The 23,527-nt window shown below is 41.5% G+C and overlaps 1 protein-coding gene across 18 annotated transcripts in view; it reads right to left on the minus strand.

Annotated features, from left to right (window-relative positions):
• Positions 1 to 23,527, minus strand: part of PLCB4 (phospholipase C beta 4) — a 325,436-nt gene that overhangs the window by 130,035 nt on the left and 171,874 nt on the right. For all 18 annotated transcript variants that reach the window (XM_073339654.1, XM_073339656.1, XM_073339649.1 and 15 more), the window contains one exon: positions 2,111 to 2,211. In XM_073339654.1, the coding sequence (XP_073195755.1) occupies positions 2,111 to 2,194 (84 nt within the window). In that variant the 5' untranslated portion in view covers positions 2,195 to 2,211. The remainder of the gene's footprint in view (positions 1 to 2,110; positions 2,212 to 23,527) is intronic.

The following is a 23,527-nucleotide window of genomic DNA, read 5'->3' on the forward strand; positions in this document are numbered from 1 at the left end:
AGCTCTCCTCTGGACACTCTCCAATTTGCCCACAGCTTTCCTAAAGTGTGGCACTCAGAATTGTACACACGTCTTCAGCTGAGGCCTCACCAATACCAAGTAGAGTGGGACAATTACCTCCCATGTCTTATGTATGACACTCCTGTTAATACATCCCAGAATCATATCAGCCTTTTTCGCAACTGCATCACTTTGAATATGGAATTGAGTCAACAATTTGTGATCCACTATAACCCCCAGATCCTTTTCAGCAGTATCACCATTTAGCTAGTTATCCTTATTTTGTAGTTGTGCATTTGATTTTTCCTTCCTAAGTGAAGTACTTTGCACTTGTCTTTACTAAATTTCATCTTGTTGAATTCAGACCAATTCTCCAACATACCACAGTCATTTTGAATTCTAATCCTGTCCTCAAAGTGCTTGCAACCCCTCTCAGCTTGGTGTTATCCACATTTTTCATAAGCATACTCATCAGTCCATTATCCAAGTCATCAATGAAAATGCTGAATAGCACCGGACCTAGGACTGACCTTTGTAGGACCCCACTGGATATGCCAGCCCAGTTTCATGGGGAACCACTGATAACTATTCTTTGAGTATGGTCTTTCAACTAGTTGTGTACCCATTTTATAGTAATTTAATCTAGACCACATTTCCCTAGTTTGCTTATGAGAACGACATGTGGGACAGTATCAAAAGTCTTTCTATAATCAACATATATCACATCTACTGTTTCCTCCCTATTCCCTAGGCCAGAAATCCCGTCAAAGAAGGAAATTAGGTTAGTCTGGCATGATTTGTTCTTGACAAATCCAAGATCACTATTCTTTATAACCATATTATCCTCTAGGTACTTACAAACTGTTTAATAATTTAGTCCGGTATCTTTCCAGGTGCCAAAGTTAGGCCAACTGGACTATAACTTGTACTTAGAAAATGTTTGCCTGCCTTTAGAAGAGACTGAATAACCAACCCAGGACAGCCAGGAATCTTTTACTTTATCTTGTACTATGCAAGCGAAAACAATGTTCATAATGGGGTGACCATTATTAAACATTCTTGAAAGCAAAACCACATACATTCCATTGGATCAGCTGAGCTCAATTATTTAGCATATGCTAAATTATTCAAAACAGCATTTACAGAATGAAAAATAAACAATTTAAGATCCTTCTTTCAAAGGGCAACATTTACCAAACATGTTTTCTATTAGTTTATCTAATCCAGCACTGAAAGTGGGGGATAAGAAAGCTAGGTCTATCTTGGCAGATGACTATGATACAAATACTTTTTGTTCACTTCAAGAGATTACAGGAAAGCATAATATCCCTGAAGGCATTTCTCAAAATACCTTTAACTTAGAGATTTTCAGGCAAATAAAAAAAAGATTAAAAACAAACCTTAGTAAAACTATTTTCATAGGCAAATTGATGTTGAATATAAGGCAAAGGTCTCTGCCTTTTATTCTGGAAGCTTATATCAAATGTTATGTCCCACTTTCCTTTCCTTCAACAGACCTGGATTAAAGTGCGGCTGAAAGCAGGATCATATTAATCATATTCCAGATAAAGCATAGGTCGATTGACTAAAGGAGATAAAACCACCCTTGATTTCAAATAGTGTCTTTGATTTACAGTGTAAATGTTTTCGTGATCTTCTATTTTTCCATACAGCATGTAGGTTCTTAGTCTATTTTTACAAGTAGGAGCACGCATTCCAAAAATAGTAAGTTTAAAAATAGGACAGAGTGCATTTTTTTTTGGTAAGGTGCTTTGGGTACTATACTATGATGACTCCCTACAACAGAGAGCTGCATGTATGTTACAGATAGAAGGGATTTAAATCAAAATGTTTCTCTTACTCTGGGATTATTTTCAAATCAAAGGATTAAATCAGCCATTACAAAATGTATTTTAAAGAGGCTTTTTTGGCAGCAAGAAATTGTATTGTAACAAAGTGTTAACATTTATGTTCTACCTTCATGTAGATTTTCTGTTTGAAACTTTTATTTGTGTAAAACCTTAAAAAAAAAAGAAATATTTTTGTAACATTTGCCACATCTAGAAAAGGCAGGGAAAGGGAGAGGAACATTATCCAACTGGCCCCTTACCTCTTCGTATCTGTCAAACACAGCTCCATCTTGCATAAAGGAAGGGACTGACTTCTGCCAGTTAAATTCATACGGTTTTGCCATGATTATGTATGAAAAACCTGAAATGAAACAGAAAGAAACAGCATAGTTCAATTGTTGCGTTCTATAAGGAAGGCTGCATAGACTGTTGGGGACAAACAGCTGGCTTTCCTTGCAACAAAACAGTTTATAAAAACACAATACTGGGTTTTCAGATAAAGAGTTTCCCTCACATAAAATTAGTTTATCTTTGATAAAAATATAATTTTAAAAGTACAATATGACTGAAAAATGTTTTAAAGAGTGACTGAACATGACAATTATCTGAAAGACTGCTGCAGATTGTACCATTAATAGGGCCCTACCAAATTCACGGCAATAAAAAACCACATCACGGACTGTGAAATCTGGTCCCCCCGCCTGTGAAATCTGGTGTTAGGTGTGCTTTTACCCTATACTATACAGATTTCACACGGAAAACCAATGTTTCTCAAATTGGGGGTCCTGACGCAAAAGGGATTTTCAGGGCGGTTGCAAGGTTATTTGGGGGGGGGGGCGATATTGCCTCCCTTTCATCTGTAATGCCTTCAGAGCTGGGCGGTTGGAGAGCGGTGGCTATTGGCCGGGCGCCCAGCTCTGAAAGCAGCACCCCGTCAGCAGCAGCGCGGAAGCAAGGGTGGCAATGCCTCAGAGCTGGGCGGCAGGAAAGTGGCGGCTGCTGACTGAGGGCCCAGCCTGCAGGCAGCAGCGCAGAAGTAAGGGTGGCAACACCCTACCGGGCCATCCTCACTACTGCGCTGCTGCTGGCAGCAGCTCTGGCTTCAGAGCTGGGCTCCCGGCCAGCAGCCGCCGCTCTCCAGCAGCAGCGCAGAAGTAAGGGAGCAGCACTGCAACCCCCCTGCAATAATCTTGCAACCCGCCCCACAAACTCCTTTTTGTGTCAGGACCCCTACGATTACAATACTGTGACATTTCAGATTTAAATAGCTGAAATCGTGACACGTACGATTTAAAAAATCCTATGTCTGTGAAATGGACCAAAACGGACCCTGATTTTGGTAGGGCCCTAATCATTAATCAATTTAAATACCTGCTCAAATCAATGCAAGAGTTTAATTAGCTACAGATTAATGTACACCTAAGTAACATTCATTAGCACAGCTGGTAATATATGCAAGCATTTCACTGAAAGGTAAGTGCTATAGCAGAATCACATACTAAAAGGCAAAATGCTTTTACATTTTTATTCTGGATTTTATATTTCAAAAGCCATTTACTCTACACACAAAACCAGCTCTTTTCAGCAATATTTTATACGCATCTCATATTATCTATATTTATATAAAATATGCAGGTATATTATGCAGGTAATGATTCACAGAAGAGAATCTGTAGGGGAGTATAGGGAACGGAAGGAGGTTTATCTACCACTACTGTGGATTTTTGTACAAGTTGAACGACACGTGGACTAGCAGCCACTATTAATTCAGGATGCAACTAAAACATCAGGGTACAAAGTCCATTTTAATTTACACAATGTTTTTTAAAAACCAACATAGTCTGAGCAGGATACAATACCCAAACATGCTTTACTCATATTGCATCGCTGTGCAAATAGTCCCATCACATACCATTTAATACTCTGTCAAATACTGAATTGACAGCATCTAACGTACAAATTGCTATGTCCAATTTGGCAGTGACTTGCCTGCTTACAAGTGTACTCTGGGATGCACAATATCCTGATAGTTCCAGTAAACTGGTGGGTGGGAAACTCTTGTATTCACAATAATGCATGTTGAATTAGTGTGGAAGGTTGGGAATCTCTCTGACCCAAGGGAATCAACAATTTAATTTTTTGAAACCACGTATTAGCATGGCTGCTTCTGGATTCAATCACAATATTTTATCCTATAAAAAAAATCACATATCTCATAGGTGAAAACTAGATTATAATCCGGCATTCTGTAATTTCATTGTTTTTGAAGTCAATACACCTGAGGGGAGGGATGTATTTAAAACCTTAGGGGCTGGACACTTTTTTACTCATGCTGCCTCGTACCCCATTCTGTGAGAAGCTCCAGCTGATTTAAGTAGGACTGTTTGTCGTAAAATACTACAAGCTGTGAGGAAAGATGGCAGAATCTGGCTGTTAGTCATTATCAAGGCTCCAATTTAAAATCTTTGGTCCAGACTGAGATTTAGGCACTGCGCTCCGCAAGGGGTGCTGTACAAGCACCCCCATCCCAGAAGTAATTCCAGGAGGCCTTGAGCTCAGACGCGCCCAAGACACCACTCTTCCCATGCTTCCTTCTCGCTCGCAGGTGGTCATAATATGCTGCTAGCCTGTATCAGCAGTACACTGCTTCCTAGGTGAGACAGCCAGTGAATGTATAGTGCACCAAGGCTCTGCCAATGCCCTGCCCACTCTGCAAACACCTGTTCCAGGCAGGAGGCGTCCAAGTAGCCTTATTTATTCCTGCACAACCAGATGCAAGGTCCAGGTAACCCACCCTGGATGGGTGTGTAGCCAAGTCACAATTGAGCCTACATGATACAATTTTAGTCCTGATTCTGCACTTCTTACACAGATGAAATGCCTTCTGGGAGCAGGATGAGCCCTTTGTGATTAAGGCTAACCTGTAATGGTAAGACTGTGACAAATGCAATCTGCCCTGAGTAAGAGGCAGTGCAAAGCCATACTACTCCACGAGTAGCCCAGACTCCGAGAGGCACAATTCAGTCTCTAGATTCCCCTTGCTCTAAGGAGACAATATTGTCTATGTCTGGGCTGGCTCAACTGCACACTGGCAGCCACAGTGAGGGGAGGAGAGTCAAGGCCCAGCCCATTCTACACACTTGTCTATCTATTCTCCACTCTTTTGCATGGGGGATGGAATAGTGACTCATGGAGACTGTCCTTCCATCCATGCGATGGGCTCATGAGGGGCGCCCCTTTTCCCCAATGCAGGCACACTGGGCAAGCAACAATCTTGCCTAAATGAGCATAGCGAGACGCTTATGTAAGACTTGGGAGAAGTGTTACTATAGGCTGTGTAATCAGTGTTATGGAAAACTCCTTTGCAGTGTTTGTGCATTACAGAATTCTAAACAGCAGACTAATACACTGTCAACCAGAATGAGAACACGGCTTCCATTAGGCAGAAAGAATGCTCTGAATTTCAACTTTTATTTGATTGTATCTTTAACTTCAGAACAGACATAAGTGTTCCCAAAATGAAGGACTGATATCTTCTTGCTCGCTCTTATCATAAAATTTCCTAACAAAAGAACAAACGGCCTCAAATGGCACTATTAGGAGACTTTGCCCAAGATTGTTTTCAAGAACAGATACTTCTGATAAATTTTCCACTAAAAAACTGCCTTATTATGGGGAGAAAAACAACCCTGCATTTTTATGCTATTAGTCTTTTTACCTCCTGCCTTTTGTCAAACAGTTGTTGAAATATATATCAAAATACATAGATCAACAGCCTACATGAAACCAGCCAGACCTTCTGAACATATGAGTTCAATTTAGGTACTGTTACTATCACAAATGTAATTGGACAGTGATATATAACATCATGAACATTAATTCTCCACTTCAGCTGAAAATGCTTCCATTTGCACAAATGCGTAAAACAATGGTCACTCTATTCTCCAATAAAAAGAATTAGTGGCTATAAATAATAATATCGTTTCTTCAAAAGAGAGGACAAAGGACGGCCTTGTGAATAAAGCACAGGGCCGGGTGGTAGGGCACACGGATTCTACTTGTGCTCTTACACAAGCTTCTTCTGTGACCCTGTGCAAGTCGTCTAATCTCTCTGCACGCAGTATACCACTCCGCCATGGGAATGATGCGCACCTCAGGGGGCTGTACAAGATTTGGAGATCCTTGCATGAGAGGCACCATAGTAGTATTATTCCCTTATTATTATTTACAATTACATTTACAATTTCAGCCTCTCCCCAGTTCCATTAATGGGGAGCAGCCTTTTTTGCTCACTATCAGAAAATTGCAAATTAGAGACCCTTGTCACAGTCCAGGTTGACAGCACCAGTATACCTGCTCCATGATCCACCAAGGGCATCTACTCTAGGCTCTCAGTCATCACCTCTTTTGGGTGGAGACATGTCTGCCTCTCCCTCCTGACCAGGGTTTATTCAGGCTGCACAGTTCCCTGTCTACACTGTGATATCCCAGCAAGCCAGACTGCCTAAACAGGCCAGCATCTGCACTTAGCTTACTCTTTGAAGGCTATGAACAGCATAATTGCCAGCAGTAATAAGTTATCACACAGCTCTTTCTAAGTAAGTATATTCATTCTTAAGGTGAAAGCATTACAGAGAAAACATTAAAAACAATAGAAGTTCCTATACATGTGCTAAAAGCTTACCTATAGGTAAAAATCAGTATTATGGGGCCTCAGCAAGGCAAAGACCTTCCAAGCATTCCCAGGAAGAACTGCCCTCCCTGGCCTTGGACAGAGGGTCCCTGTCCATTTGCTGGATCAAAAAGAATAATAGAAGTGTAGGACTGGAAGGGTCATCTAGTCCAGTCCCCTGAACTCAAGGCAGGACTGCGTAATAACTACATCACAATTTGTCTAATGCTCCCCACTGTTCTTAATTCTTGGAGGGGCTGTGGTCATTGTCCTCCATGGAATTACATGTAACCCCTGGCCTACAATACCACATCAGGCCAATGGTCCATCTAGCCCAGTATTCTGTCTTCCAACAGTGGCCAATACTCGATGCTTCAAAGGGAATTAACAGAATAGGACAATCATCAAATGATCCATCCCCCATCATCCAGTCCCAGCATCTAGCAACCAGAGGCTTAGGGGCACTTCTAGCATGGGGTTGCATCCCTGACCATCTTGGCTAATAGTCACAGATGGCCTGTCCTCCATGAACTTTTGAATCCAATTATAATTTTGGCCTCTGCAACATCCGCTGGCAACGAGTTCCATGGGGGTTGACTGTCCGTTGTGTGAAGTACTTCTTCATGTTTGTTTTAAACCTGCTGCCTATTAATTTCATTGGGTAACCCCTGGTTTGTATGTTATGTGAAGGAGTACATAACACTTCCTTCGTCACTTTCTCCAAACCATTCATGATTTTATAGACCTCCATCACATCCCCCCTTAGTTGCCTCTTTTCAAAGCTGCATAGTCCCAGTCTTTTAAATCTCCCCTCATATGGAAGGTGTTCCATACCCCTAATAGTATTTGTTGCCCTTCTTTGTACCTCTTCCATTTCTAATATATCTTTTTCATGACAGGGTGACCAGGACTGCGCGCAATATTCAAGCTGTGGGCATACTACAGCTTTATATAGTGACAATAGGCTATTTACTGTCTTATTATCTACCCAATTCCTAATGGTTCCTAGCATTCTCTTAGTGGTTTTGACTGCCGCTGCACAGTGAGCAGATGTTTTCAGAGAACATCCACATGATGCCAAGATCTCTTTCTTGAGTGGTAATAGCTAATTTAGACCCCATCATTTTGTATGTGTAGTTGGGATTATGCTTTCCAGTATGCATTACTTTGCATTTATCAACATTGAAATTCATCTGCCATCTTGATGCCCAGAGACAACATGGGTGAGGTAATACCGTGTGTGTGTGTGTGTGTGTGTGTGTGTGTGTGTATTTACATGTTACCCATATACCCATTTTGTGAGATCCCTTTGTTACTCTTCACAGTCTGCTTTTATCTTGAGTAATTTTGTATCATCTCCAAACTCTGCCACCTCACTGTTTACCCCTTTTTCAAGCTCATTTATGAATATGTTGAACTGCACTGGTTTCAATACAGACCCCTGAGGGACACCACTATTTACCTCTCTCCATTACAAAAACTGACCACTTATTCCTATCCTTCCCCCCCCCCAGTCTTTTAACCAGTAACTGATGCATGAGAAGAAAAGGAGTACTTGTGGCACCTTAGAGACTAACCAATTTATTTGAGCATAAGCTTTCATGAGCTACAGCTCACTTCATCGGATGCATACTGTGGAAAATACAGAAGATGTTTTTATACACAGAAACCATGAAAAAAATGGGTGTTTATCACTACAAAAGGTTTTCTCTCCCCCCACCCCACTCTCCTGCTGGTAATAGCTTATCTAAAGTGATCACTCTCTTTACAATGTGTATGATAATCAAGGTGGGCCATTTCCAGCACAAATCCAGGTTTTGTGCTGGAAATAGCCCACCTTGATTATCATACACATTGTAAAGAGAGTGATCACTTTAGATAAGCTGTTGCCAACAGGAGAGTGGGTTTGTGGGTGGGGTGGGGTGGGGAGAAAACCTGGATTTGTGCTGGAAATGGCCCACCTTGATTATCAGACACATTGTAAGGAGAGTGATCACTTTAGATAAGCTATTACGAGCAGGAGAGTGGGGTGGGGGGAGAGAAAACCTTTTGTAGTGATAAACACCCATTTTTTCATGGTTTGTGGGTATAAAAACATCTTCTGTATTTTCCACAGTATGCATCCGATGAAGTGAGCTGTAGCTCACGAAAGCTTATGCTAAAATAAATTGGTTAGTCTCTAAGGTGCCACAAGTACTCCTTTTCTTTTTGCGAATACAGACTAACACGGCTGTTACTCTGAAACCTGATCCATGAGAGGACCTTCCCTCGTATCCCTTGGCAGCTTACTTTGCTTAAAAGCCTTAGGTGAGGGAGCTTATCAAAGACTTTCTGAAAGTCCAAGTACACTATATCCACTGGATCACCCTTGTCCACATGGTTGTTGATCCCCTTCAAAAATGATACTAGACTGGTGAGACATGACTTCCCTTTACAAAAGCCCTGTTGACACTTCCCCAACAAATCATGTTCATCTATGTGTCTGATAATTCTGTTATTTACTATAGTTTCAACCAAATTTACCTTGTACTGAAGTTAGGCTTATCAGGACTTGCCAGGACTGCCCCTGGAGCCTTTTTAAAAAATTGGCATCACATTAGATATTCTCCAGTCATCTGGTACAGAAGCTGATTTAAGCAATAGGTTATACACCACAGTGAGCAGTTCTGCAATTTCATATTTGAGTGCCTTCAGAACTCTTGGTGAATATCATCTGGTTGTGGTGACTTATTCCTGTTTAGTTTATCAATTTGTTCCAAAAACTCCTCTACTGTCACCTTAATCTGGGACAGTTGCTCAGATTTGTCACCTACAAAGAATGGCTCAAGGGTAGGAATCTCCCTCATGTCCTCTGCACTAGAAGACTAATGCAAAGAACTTATACAGCTTCTCCGCAATGGCCTTTTCTTCCTGTAGCACCTCAATCATCCAGTGGTCCCACAGATTATTTGGCAGGCTTCCTACTTCCAACGTACTTTTAAAAAACTGCTGTTACTTTTTGTCTTTTGCTACTTGCTCTTTTGGCCTGCCTAATTACTCTTTTACAATTGACTTGCCAGAGTTTATGCTCCTTTCTATAAACTTAATACAGTAAGATCCCCCAAAGATATTGCAGAAAATTGCCATATCTGTCACACCCCTTTTATCAATAATATGAAAATCACATCCAGTGCAGCTTACAGACTAAGAAAACTCGGCATTCATTGTAACTTCAAAACTATACACAATGAGTTTCAGAAAATTGTTTTCAAAACAAGCAAGGCTTGATTTTGTTAACAGTATAGTATAAAACTACAACCAAGCTGGAGTCATTTAGGTATTTAATTTCTGTTACTGACTTGTAGATTGCTGCTCATGGTAACAACTAGGAGCATATTTATAGAAGTTAAAAGAAATAACATATGTAAATCTACCCACAGTGTGTAGCGTAAGTAACACACCAGCTGCTATCAGCAAACTTGTTGTCATTTTGTCTGCAAGAAACAACCAAAACACAAAATATAAAATAAAAGGCAAAGAAAATAAACAGAACTGAATACATATGTTTTGCATTGTGCTCTGATACCCACTAGATCAGAGCTCTGGCAAACCACAAAAGGGAGTGGAGTCCAGAGCTCTCCACTTAGAAATCCTGGCGCTGGTCCTAGAAAGCTAACTCAGGAACCAGCCACAAGAGCTTCCCAAATGACTGTAACCCCCCTGATGGGTTATATTACAGGCTTCATATTAGGGTGACCATCTGCATTGCAATGAACTAAAGGGCAACTGGATGCAAAGTACAGGATAGTGCTTATTTTTAAAGGAATCTCATCCCGTGCCCTCTCACTGTTTTATTCATGATACAAGATCTTACAGCGGTATCACACAGTATGATCCTTGCATAACAAGCCAAAGCTTTTTAGAAGCAGGGAGGTAGGCACCAGATAAAGGCTGTCACTCAAAATACAGGCCAGGTGATTCTCCCCAAAATATATGCTGCCAGGAGCTCAAGTCGCTATGGGTGCAGGCTGCTCTATTCTGTGTTCTGTATCATGAGACATGAAACCCTGCTCTTAGGGACTGCGAGGAAGAATATTGTTCCACTATCAGACTATCAATGGGCTGGGAAGACCGTTTTACAATTTCTTATCCTCCACCAGTGACATAGAGACCCTTAAATGCCCTCTCCATAGATTCACAGATTGTTACGCCCACAAAGTCTATTATGGTAAGTTAGTCTGACCTCCTGCATAACATAAACCAGAAAATTTCGCCCAGTGATTCTTGCAATGAGCCCAGTAGCTTCTGGTTGAACTAAAGCATGTCTTTTAGAAAGACACTCAGTCTTGATATAAGACTTACAGTAAAGGAGAATTTACCACCTCACCAGACAAGCAGTTCCAATGATTAACTATCCTTACTAGTTAATATGTGCATCTTATTTCCATTTGATCTTTGCTGTGTTCAGCTTCCAGCCCTTGAATGATAGCTCTATTAAAGAGAGTTCTGTAGTGTCTGATATTTTCTCCCCATTTAGGTACTTGCACTACATGATCAAGTTGTCTTGTAACTTCCTCATAGATCAACTAAACAAATTGACCGCTTTAGTCTCTTGCTGTAAGGCATATTTTTCAGGCTACAAATCTTTCTTGTAAAAATTCCCTGACCCCTCTCAAGACTTTTAACAACAAGTTTAAAGTGTGGAGACCAGAATTGGACAGAGTCTTTCAGTAATGGTCTCCCTATTGCTGTATCACCTCCCGTCACCTGCTCAATGCACCTCTTTTAATATACCCACGTAACATGTGGGGTATTTATGGCGACATCTACACTATGATCGCGGGCTGTGATTCCTAGCTCGTGTATATGTATCTGTGCTGACTTGATGAGCATTAGCACGAGTATAAATAGCAGCGTAGCCATATTAGCATGGACAGAAGTGGTGGCATGGCCTAGCTGTGCTGAGTATACACCCGTGAGGTTCAGGTGGGTTTGTACTTGACCCACTGCCTCTGCTACCGTGGCTACACTACTATTTATACTCCTGCTAGCAAAATGAGTATGTGTGTGGCAATTGGGAATCACACCCTTGCTCATTGTGTAGACATAGCCTATAATGACCCCTAAGTTCTTCTCAGAGTTGCCGCTTTTCAAAATATAGTTCCCTTTCTTCTAAGTAGGGGCTATAGTCTTTCTTCCTATTTGTATGACCTTGCATGAATCCCAGCCGATCAAAGAGATCCAGATCTCTGTGTTAGTGACTTGTCCTTGTTGTTATTTAACACCGCACCGATCTCCCCATCAGCGCCACTCCCTATCAGGTCAATAATGTTTACAGATGACCTGTGATAGAGGAAGAGTGAGTAGAAGATGGCTAGAATACCAGTAGTGGAAGTCAGACTGATTACAACAAATAAGATTTTTAAGCCATATACTGTGGCAGCTGCGCAGGAGGTGAAGAAATAGTTCTTTGCCTCAACAAAAGCTTTACTTGGTCTCAACAAACCTCTCACTGCTCCCATAATCCTCCTCTTCCTCCTAAACTTCACAGCCTTAACATTTACCAAAGAGATAAATGCACCCCCTTAGACCTCGTTTTTAAATACCTGATTTCTCCCAATCAGTTCCTGAGTAGTTCAAATTATTATAAATGAACTATAAATATACAATTTCACCGTGATGTTCCAACATTTTATTTGATTGCATATATATTCATCACGATTAGTATTAAGAACTATACATTAAGACATTTAATAACAATCCAAACCTCTGAGACTTGACTGAGAGAATTAGGGAATTTAGGAACTAGCTCTACAGGCAGCCAAAGGGTATTTTCAAGGACTTCAAACACCCATCCTGAAACAAAATACAGCAGTTTAAAAAAAAAAGATTAAAATAAAATTCTCTCACTCTTTATTTTTAATAAAAATGTTTTCTGAGTAAATGAGTACAGCACCATTGCATACCTTTCGCACCTACAGGAAAAGCATTCAAATAAAATACATACTGGGATTCGATCAGTGCCGGTAGGGACACAACTAGAGTCACCTTCACAAACTCTGCAGTCAAATGCCTCTTGGGCTATCTTCCAGGGCTGTAACCAGGGCAGGGCAAGGCAAGCAGCTGCCCAGGGCTCAAAGCTGTGAGAGTGGAAAAATGGGGCAGACTGTGGGGGGCATGCAGGGTCACCTGCCCCCCCTAGATTTCTGCCTTCCATTTTGCACGGAGGTTTTCAAACTGTGGGGTGCACCCCTCTAGCCAGCGGATTGGAAGCTGGTGGGAGACACCCGGCCTGCTCAGGCTACTGGCTCACTGCCCTGTGGGATCCGGGGTGCTGGCTGGCTGCCTAGCAGCCCTCCCAGCCCTGTTCCCTGAGCCAGGCTACCTCTGCGCACCTGTGTGCTTCCCAGACAGCCTGGATGTGCAGAGGCAGCCTGGCTCGGGGAGCAGGGCAGGAAGGGCTTCACTGGCAGCCAGCCAATGCCCCGTCTCCAAGAGTGCAGAGAGCCAGGGGCCTGAGCAGGCCGGGCAGCTGACACCAGCTTCCGATCCGTTAGCTCCTGGCAAGAGGTGATGGTTTTCAAACGGGGAGGCACGCCCCACATTTGGAAAACCTCTATACTAAATGGGAGGCAGAAATCTGGCGGGGGGCACATGACCCCGCATGTCCCGTCCCCCCCCACCATGCGTCAAATGTGCTCGCTTGCCCCAGGCGCTAAGATGCCTAACTATGGTTTTACTATCTCCCTCCCTTTTAAGACTCATTTATCCCCGATGCCACACTCTGGGCCATAGGAAATAAAGCACCTCTTGATTTACCTCAGGAGCACTTACAAGCTTCAGTCAAAAACAAAACAAAGAAACCATCTTCAAAACAGCAGTATCAGACTTTTGTTTTCCTCTATAATAAACTTCACTGCAATAATCATGAAATCAATTGCAAAAATCCTGACCTTTTCTTTCTTTGGCCACAAAAGGCAAGGCAGAACTGTACCAGAGGAGGAAAGGTTTTAGTTAATATAAAACACACACTGTCCACCTTTGGGGAGTGGGGCAATATTCTACATTAATTCCACAGGCCACGCTTAAGTGTCGGAGGGGACTCCTTAGGGCTCCTGTGAGCCTCTGGTCAATATTGTGCCACCCAATCTGAAAGGAAGGCTGGCAGGATTCCTAATGAACCTCACCCCCTCTCCGGACACAGTTAAATCACATTTTCTAGATGTGGCTTATCCCTGTTCATCTATCATAACAATACTACTGAAAATTCTTATTTATCTTTGGAATAAGCATTTATGGAGGCGGCTCACTCCCATAAGCTTGTCATCCCATGCCTGCCTCTTCAAATCACACGAGCTAAACTCTGTGCTATACCATCAATATACTCAATTAAGGGTGTATCTACACTGTCATGTAAGCCCAGGGTATGAACTCAGGCTCAAGCCTGACCCCTGTTTCCATCTAAACATAAATCGTGATAAAACCAGGGCTTGGATCCAAAGTCCCAGGAGCACATGGGGTGGAAGGTCCGGGGCTGAGTCAAGCCAGGATTCAGGGTTCAAGCCCTAGTGTTTTGCACTGTAGATGAAGTCCTACTGGACTTGTGCACTTGGAGACTGACCAAAGTATTCCTTAATCTCACGGGTCAACTTTCTTTGTCATTTGCACAAAGCTTGGTGGGCAGTCAAGTTTTCCCACGCTGCACCATGAACGAAGGGCTAGAGCAGCCAGATTTTGGGAGGGTGCTAGGAAGTTTGGAATACAGGTAGTTGGACTTGGCCCCACATAATGCAGCGTAGAAGCTGGAGCCCCAAGCTGGGATCTAAGATTCAATAATTCCTGACCTGGAGTTACAAATGAGCGTAGATGCTCAAGCCCTCAGTCAACAAACACAGAGTCTGTTAACTCAATTTCTACTAACCCGGGGCTTACATTGCAGTGTTGACATACCCATAGTTTTCAGGAAAAAATTATAGACATCTCTAGAAAACTATAGCTTAATTCAGTCTTGTTTCCCCAGTGGCATTTCTTTATTCCTTTGTTAAGCATTTTTCATTTATTTTGGAAAACAAATGATTATATTCCTTACGTCTGCACCTCTCTCCAAGCACACACAGCTTTCCTCTCCCTACTCTTTGGGTAAACAAGGCTCTCACAGACAACATCCCCAATCCTGCAGTCGGGTCTATGCAGACAGACCCTTACATTACATAAAGTCCCACTGAAGTCAATGGGGCTCTGTGCACATGCTGCAGTCTACCTGAGTAAATTCCACTGCAGGATCATGGCCTAAAGGGGGAAAATATTTGTGCAAGCCTCTCACTAAAATGGCGGCACATCAATGCAACTCCTGTAAACATTTCTCGCTCCTTTCTTATTGAGGCCCATTATTTAGTCAGGCTGTAAATGCACCTTGCTAGGCAAATATTGCAACCATTGCTAGATCTTTATAGGAAGAAAGCGCTCATATTTTTGTATAATCATATTTTAAAGTCAAGTTTATTTGAGCCTTAAATATACCAATATGATAAAACGGGGGGTGAGTGGGTGGAGAGAGTTCAGAATGTAGTTTCTATACTGGAACTTAGAACTCTGAGTATATTGTACTAACCATGAGCGGCTTTTATGTGAGCCCTGTGTTATAAGTGATGGTGAGAATCACATGGCTGAATTTTGAGAGCCCTTTCAGAATCATAATACATTTTCAAGATTTCAAAGCACTATCCAGGCTCTCTTGTAGCAATTACAGTCAAATAATTGCCTCTTTCATAAATGTGCCCTTTCATCAGGTTATTTTTAAATTTGCTTGCTCCCGTAGCTAATGGAAGCGATGAAAAACATTGCTCCCAGGAACAAGGTCCAGAACACCAGATGATTTAGCAAAGCTCTGATACTTGAGCATGTATGACTCCCCAGTGGTCATTTTATTTTCCATTTTGTTTTAATGGCTGCCCATAAACACAAGGAGGTAAATTGCAGACAGAGAGACGCCCACTTTAAATTAAGCTCTTTGTTAGTATTCTGAACAAGTTCACTGAGACTATCCCTAGTAGAGCTTATCTGCACTTGGAAATGTATCGATCCTTGACAATAGGCATTGCCAACCATGGGCCTCTCACATGGTGCTAAACATGGATTGTCCTGTCTAAGTTTGTGGTTTGACCTATGGTTCCATTGCCCCTGTTTCTGACAACTGTTCTCAGCAACAGGTACATTTCCTATTGTAGACAGAGTTTAAGAGTGGGCCACAGGTCAAGTATGGGTTGTCAGCTCTGTTACCATCAGGCAATTCCTGCTGTTTGGCCAGCCACCTTATCCAACCTATGTCTCTCACTGCCTGATATTGGAGAGGCCAACCCATTGGCACACACTTCTAGATCCTGACTGAGCCATCTGTTCCCACCTGTGAACAGATCTGTAAGCAAAGAAACAGGTAGTCTTCAAAATGGTTAACAGGAATTTGTAACAGTATAATAATGGAATGTTTTGCGAATTAAAAAGAATATTTCAAACACATATTATATTAATTTTTTTTAAACCCAGATGATTCACCTGGGGCCAAATCCTGACAAAGTTCCATCATTTTTACCAAGTTCAGTGACTTCCTTGGGAGTTGCTGAACAAGGAATAAAAGGGAAACACAGAAGGAAGACCAAGGAGTTGGCCCTTGAACGCTAAGGGTCAAAACGTTCAAAATATAGCTCATGCGAATACTCCCACTGAAGCGTTTGCTGGATCACTGTACACACTGGAATTGTTCTGAATTTGTAGCTCACTTAAACCACTGCAGCGGCACGGCTTCACTGTAGACACTCACTACCGCAAGAGGAAGGGTTCTCCCATCACTGTATTTAATCCCAGCTCCCCAAGAGGTGACGGCTGAGTCAACGGAAGAATTCTTCCATCAACCTAGCGCTGTCTAGGATTTTAAACACCCCAGGTACCCAGCATAGCGTAGACATAACCTAAGGTGGTGAGTGCCACAGAAGCATCAGTGAACACAAAGTAAATACATTCTGAACGATCATTCAACCAGTTTGTAACTTTGTGTTGGGGCAGACGTCAATGGGATTTGCTTTATTTCTTAGAAATTATGCCCTTTTCTACAGTGTGGTATAGAAAGATAATAATCAGGGCTGATTATTAGCAATAATCTTGAGAAAGAGTTCAACTGTACTAATACCACCTAGGCACCAATAAAAGAACAGAAAACTTCAACATGTTGATGTTAAACACCCACCAATTGGAGACTTCTCTATGAAATGGAGAAACTCTGCCACAACTTTTTTTTTTTAAATTGAATATAGCGAAACTACGTCTCAGCAGTGCTAAAGCCTGACCATTTAGATCTCCCTCTTTCATCACAGTGACGCATGCTAAATGTTGGAATGGTAACTAAATCGTTTAAGACATGGATTTCTAATTAGTCCTAAAATGATCAACTCTACTTTTACCTGAAGTCAGTCACTTCAATAACTGAAATGTTTTTAATTAGTGCTGCTTTCACACAACCTCAATTAGAATTTTCCCCAAAAGGACCTATAAAAACATAAATGTATACCTACACTGAATACACAGAACTTAAAAATTAACTGGGCCATATTCTGTTCTAATGGCTTGATCCAAAGCGCCCTCAAGTCAATTGGAATCTTTCCACTGACATCTGTGGGTTTTGGGTCAGGCCCTACGTTACTCTGTTTTGTATCTACAGCAGGGGTGGCCAACCTGAGCCAAAGAAGGAGCCAGAATTTACCAATGTACGTTGCCAATAATACGTCAGCAGCCCCCCCCCAGCATCTCCCACCCACCAGCAGCCCCACCAATCAGTGCCCTCCCCTCCATCCCCGTACCTCCTGATCAGCTGTTTCATGGTGTGCAGGAGGCTTGGGGACGGGAGGGGGGAGAAGGGGAAGGAGACAGGACATGGCAGGCTCAGGGGTGGGCGTGGAAAGGGATGGCAGGGCAGGGCAGGACAGGGCCTATGGCAGAGGCAGGGGTTGAACAGTGAGCACCCACACACACACTGGAAAGTTGACACCTGTAGCTCCAGCCCCAGAGTCGGTGCCTACACAAGGAGCCACATCTTAATTTCTGAAGAGCCGCATGTTGCTCTGGAGCCACAGGTGGCCACCCCTGATCTAGAGTAAACCCATTAGCTTCAACTGGCGGTTGAAATCAGAATTTAGGTCAGTGCAATTTGAAATTTCTGCTAAAATCTAAAATAATGATGTTCTGGGATTTTTAATGGTATATTTCCAGAAAAAAACAACAAAAATGGTTTGTCACAGGAAAAAAAAAAAAAGACAGCAGAAAAAGTTACTCACAATACATATAGTAATTCCAATTTCCTGTAACTTCGAGTACCATAAAGGCTGATTTACATAAAGAATCATAATCACAGAACTAGACTCACCCAACTGCAGTATATTACCAATCCTAATCATTCAAAAATCATGGGTCAGACTCAAAACTTTAGATTCCTTTTATTTACCTTCTGGGGCAAGAGCATTTATGGTTCACATTTTCTAGCTTTTCTCGGCAGCCAGGAGGTCTAAAAACTTAATTTAAAAAAAAAAGGCAGATGATATTTCCATATAACATGACTCCAGGAGCTGGGATTTTAATAAAAAACACTAAATATCACAAGACTTGTGATAAACTGCAAGTGTTGGCAATGCTGCAACTGATTACATCAACGAAGGAAGTAATGAAAGCAAAAAGAGCCACATTAATCTCAATTCTGTTGAAAACAGGAAAGATCTGATATTTGCGAAATGAGTAAGAATCCTGACATCCTTCCTGAGACAAGACCTCCATTGACAACTGAGATCAGTTAAAGTCATACTTGAGAAAAGACTTCAGGAGTTGACACACAAGTTGTGTATAGAGATTAATATTCTAATTCATCAAAAAAGTATAATTAACACCTCAGAGTTGGATCTTGTTTCTTTAAAAACAAATGATTCAGTGTCCCTCTAATGCTAACTTTCTCTTTTAGCTGTAAGAGAGCAAGGGGACTTTATTTTATATAGTATTAAAATAAGAACGTACCTTTTCCAATTACATCTCGGGCTTAACTTAACGCTCCCAGGATCTATTAATGGCATGTAGAATTAAATTGTCTAAGAATGTGGATGATGCTGTAGTTTTATCTCCAGCTAGGCTGTGAGTAGTGTTAGAAGACATTTAGTATTTATTTTTGATTATGATGGTGCCAAGCATGGCATTTCCTGGAAGCCAACTCCCCAGGTAGTAATGAAGAATGAGTTAGAATTTGATGAAGGCAATGGTTTGTATAATGGTTGCCTGGGATCTTTTTGTAATTACTATAGCATGTGTTATATGTACTCCATATATCTTCATTGAAGAAGTAGTGGCTTCTATTAAATGTAATGACTTCACCCTGTGGCTGTCAATTGAGGGCAGCTTCAAAAGAAGGACTGCTTCTATTAACAAAAAATACTTACCACTTCTAAAGCATGTAAACCATTTTCAAAAGGAGGTAACACTGACCTCCTGATGAGCTAGGCAACTCCTGTCATTTCGTCAATGAGCGTGATGAATTTTACAGCAGAATCAGAACAGATATTATGTAACGGAATAGTTAGTGTTTTATTTCCATTGCTTTGAATGTATAATTGGAATACATAACAGATTTTTTTAAACCTGTAAATATTTGTTGATCCATCTTGTATATACCACTTTCAAACAATTGTATTAATTACATGCATCATCTTACAGAAGCATTAATCAAATTACATCAAAGATTTTGGCACTTAGGACTTTGATGGCAGTGGAAGGTTTTGAGGAGAAATAAGACAAAATCTAATTTCTCCTCTAAATCTTCCACAGCAATCAAATATACACAGAATAATGTTAGAGTGGACATATAGCAGATATTTTTCTGAGTAGTAGGTGACAAGTATTTTATATAAGAAGCCAGCTTGGGCCAAAAATAAATAAAAATAGGTAAATAACTACTATTTACCGATAAACAAGGGGGGATATGAGGACAGGTTGCTCCAGATTTCTATATATGAGATGCAGATACCATACATCATTTACACAGAGTAATTTCTGCAAAATCAGAATCTCTTTCCAAAGGTAGAGAGTGTGTGCCAGTTAACCAGGCACATTGCCTACACCCAGAATGCTTAGTTTCTTCACTACCGAGCCATTAGTTCTAGTGTCTTCATGTTGGTATGAAAGACCATCACTCCCCCCATACAGTGGGCAAAGTCAGTGTTTACTTACGTCTGGAGTAGGTCCACTCAAGAATGATGACCACTATATTGGTGCAATACTGTTCTAATTTCACAGAAGGACTAGGGTAAAACAAAATATTTAGAGAAAACAGCAGCTCATGGGATGTTATAGGTCATACATATTCCACATAATTTATACCTGTGAATGGCAGTAATGGCTAAAAAAGAATCAGGAGTTTCTTTCGCATACTAACAGATGATAGAGGGATGAAATTTGTCTACATTTTCAATTAGTTGGTCTAGGGAGGTTACAGAGACATTTTGATTTCTGAACACTTATTATCCCATTACTGTGGCCAAGTACAATGCAATTCCTTGTTGATTTAGGTGGCCAGATTGCTGGGTTTTGCAGACTTTAGAGTGGCTCTGCCATCTTGACTGGTCTTCCATGAGCTGCTTCCGCACTTTTAGAGCTGTGTGATTTGTCTACACCTCAGTTAAAACACACACAGCTAGCCCAAGTCAGCTAACTCCGACTTGCGGGGCTCAGGCTGTGGGGTGTAGATGTCCGGAATAGGGCAGTGTAGACATTCGGGACATCCAGACCAAGTCCGAACATCTATGCTGCAGTTTTATAGCCCTGCAGCCCACACCCCATGAGCATGAGTCAGCTAACATGGGCCAGCCATGGGCATTTTACTGGACTGACGATATAACCACAGACAGCTGCATTTTAGCCATTAGGAAAAGAGTTTTGGGATCCTCTGAGATGAAAAGAGATGTAAGAGAGAATTTACTAATTACAAACGATGTGACTTAAAGAAAGGCAATGAAAACTTCCTAAAGGAATGATATGATGGTTATTTTACTTTAGTTTTTATTTTAAATGCCAATAAATTACTTTTTAAAATACCAATAACTAATAAATGTGTAAATGTATATTAAAACGAAATAAAATGCACAAACAAGCCACCCCATATACAAATGCTTTGGGAGCATTCTCTTCTCTTTCCAAAGAGCTATCTAAACCCAGATCTAACATTATTAAAATGTAAGGAAAGGGCAAGATCACATCTCTTTAATATCTTTTAAATCTGTGTGTGTTTGTAGTAACCCCTTGTACGGCTAGATGTATTAGCTCAAGCCAAACTTTATTAAAGTTTTGTCATGACTTAATATTAGCTTGTTAAAAAGATACAGACATTTAAAAAAAAACTAATAAGCTGTGGAAAAGAGAGGTTCAACTTGTCAAACTAAAACCAGGAAAATAACATTATAATATATGGACACAATTCTGACTTCAGTTTTGCCACTGACTTCTGCGAGAGCAGGATTGGGCCAATTAAACATTGTTCTGCTTAAGATTCAGATATATAATCACAATGGCTTTTTAAATGGTTCATCTCTTATTAATATTCTTATTCTTTCAAAGATTCAAGATCAGTGGTCCAGTATCTACTAGTGTCAATGAACTAAATTAGTGCCTTGATCATTCTTTTTTTTTCACTTTATACATATTCCTGAGAACAGCACAAGACGGAGACTAATTTGGGGAGTTACAAACTCCCTCATCTCCCTTATTCAGTGTATTCCTCCTTCCTTCCCCCCATCCAGTTTCCTCTTTTTCTCTCTCTTATATTCCCTTTTTATCGTGCTCAATTCAGAGTGAAAGGCCTTTGGGGTAATGACAAACAGGCTTAACATGCCTAGCACAGCTGGGAGAGAGAGGGTAAAAGTGTCTGGAAAGCCGTGTCTACACAATGCTGTAGCTATGCCTCTGAAGCACCATGGCATGGACTCTTCTTACAGCAACAGACAGGGTTTTTCCATCGACCAAGCTTCATTTATACCGGGGCTCAGGTCAGCATAGCTAAGGCCTTCAGGGGGGTGGATTTTCTATACCTTGAGCAACGTAGCTATGTTGACCTACCTTGTAAAGTGTAGACCAGTCCTAAATCACCTTTTTGCTTCCCCCAATCTCAGGCCAAGCCCTCAGATTGAGCCAGAGCAGCCTGAAGAATTCTCCAACCTGGCCTGCCTTCTAATGGCCTGCTAGGTGGATTGTGGCTAGGCAAAGGGACCTTAGCAGCCTCAGAGTCTTTATTTGCTGTGTGATGCACCACACACCCGCATGGCACTGGTTATATCAGGGTTTACACAGAACAAAAATGAGAAATAGGTAGAAAACATTTCCAGTGAGGGCTCCCGGCACCATATCCTGATTAATGGCGGAAACATAACAACACCTAACACTCATATAGCAGTACATCGTTGAAAGCACTGTACGAACAATGCCGCTGTGAGCTCAGTAAGCATTCTCTCTACTGACCGCATATAAACCCTCAGATGCTACACTACTGAGCTTGGTATAAATGCCCAGCAAGAGAATTATCCCAAATTCATGCCAAGAAAAGCTTTGCACCGCCAAACGCCATCGTGTACTTTGTGTATGCAATGTTTTATAGATAAGTAATCTTTAAAATTATATGAACATTTTTGAACTTTTATCTTGCTACAATTCTTTTTTTAATCTCTCCATCTGTAAAGCTGGTTTTCATTACTAGCTGTCAGGAGAGTACAGGGTGGATGGCCTTCTGGCTCCATGGACATCAGGAACAGGGTGGATGGACATCTGGCTCCATGGACATCTGGGTAACAGCTCCTGTTTGGCAGTCTTCCTGTGTGACTTTGGCAAGCCACTTCATTTCTCTGTGACTAAGGTTTCCTATCTGTAAATCGAAGATAATACTACTTGCCCTAATCATTAGCTCTGAAATCCTTGGATGGAAGCTGCTATGGAACTAGAAACTATTATGATGATAGGTCTCTAAGCACCAGAAAATTTGGGTGCTAACATGTTTATTAAAATAAGTAATTTTTCCCAATAAGAGGGTGCCACAATTTTCAAGTCAAAGATGTCACGAGCAGTCAAGGCTAAAACTGAATGCTGTAGAACACGGAGGAATCCTAGCTTTCTTGTAGAATACAGCACCTGTTTCTAGATATGTCTGGTCATGAGTATTGGACTTCAAAACTGTTACAGGTTCAGGAGGGGCTGAACTTCAGTCCAATGTTCCTTTGAAGCTTTGCTTTTACACGGCCCATACTTGGATGTGGGAGAACAAACATTTTTGGATAGTTGGGTTTGGGGGGGGGTGGGGGGGTTCTTTTTTCATGGCCGTTGGGAAATTGACCAGAGGTTTCTGAGTTTGAGAAGCAATACCAATAAAGAGTGAGATAACCAGGACAAGATGTCTCAGAGACAGTAGCAGAACGGATTCTGTATGAAGGGTGGGGAGGTGGGGAAGAGAGAGAGAGAGAGAACGTGGGCAAGGGTGGAGTCACAGATTTGCAGTCATCACCACAGATATAAACAGATGATGCCATGAGACTTGATAATCCATCCCAGCAGCAAGGGAAAGGAAACATTTTGCCATTGCTAGTGGCAGAATTTCCCCAAGTGTTCTGTGGGGCCTACTTAGTGATTCCTTTGCCTACCCCTCCCCTCACAGCCTCCCACCAAGGTTGTTCAGGCCTGGAGAGAGTCACTCCACAAGCACAGCTCCCATTAAAACTCAATGACTGTCAGATGCAGAGTGCTCTCCGGTCCTGAAATTAAAACAAAAAGGGCAAGATAACATATTCCTCTAACTGCAGCTCTGTTCCAGCTACCACCAAACCTTTGAGGAATAGTTATTAGCACTACATTTAACGAAAGTTTCAGCTCAGTCAGATTTTCCCTTTCAAAATCTGCAGCTGGTCAATTAGTCCAGATCTGACTATTTTCTTCCCGTCACACTGTGACATACCAGGGTGCAATC

This window comes from Lepidochelys kempii, chromosome 3 (genome assembly GCF_965140265.1).
Source record: "Lepidochelys kempii isolate rLepKem1 chromosome 3, rLepKem1.hap2, whole genome shotgun sequence".
NCBI lineage: Eukaryota > Metazoa > Chordata > Testudines > Cheloniidae > Lepidochelys > Lepidochelys kempii.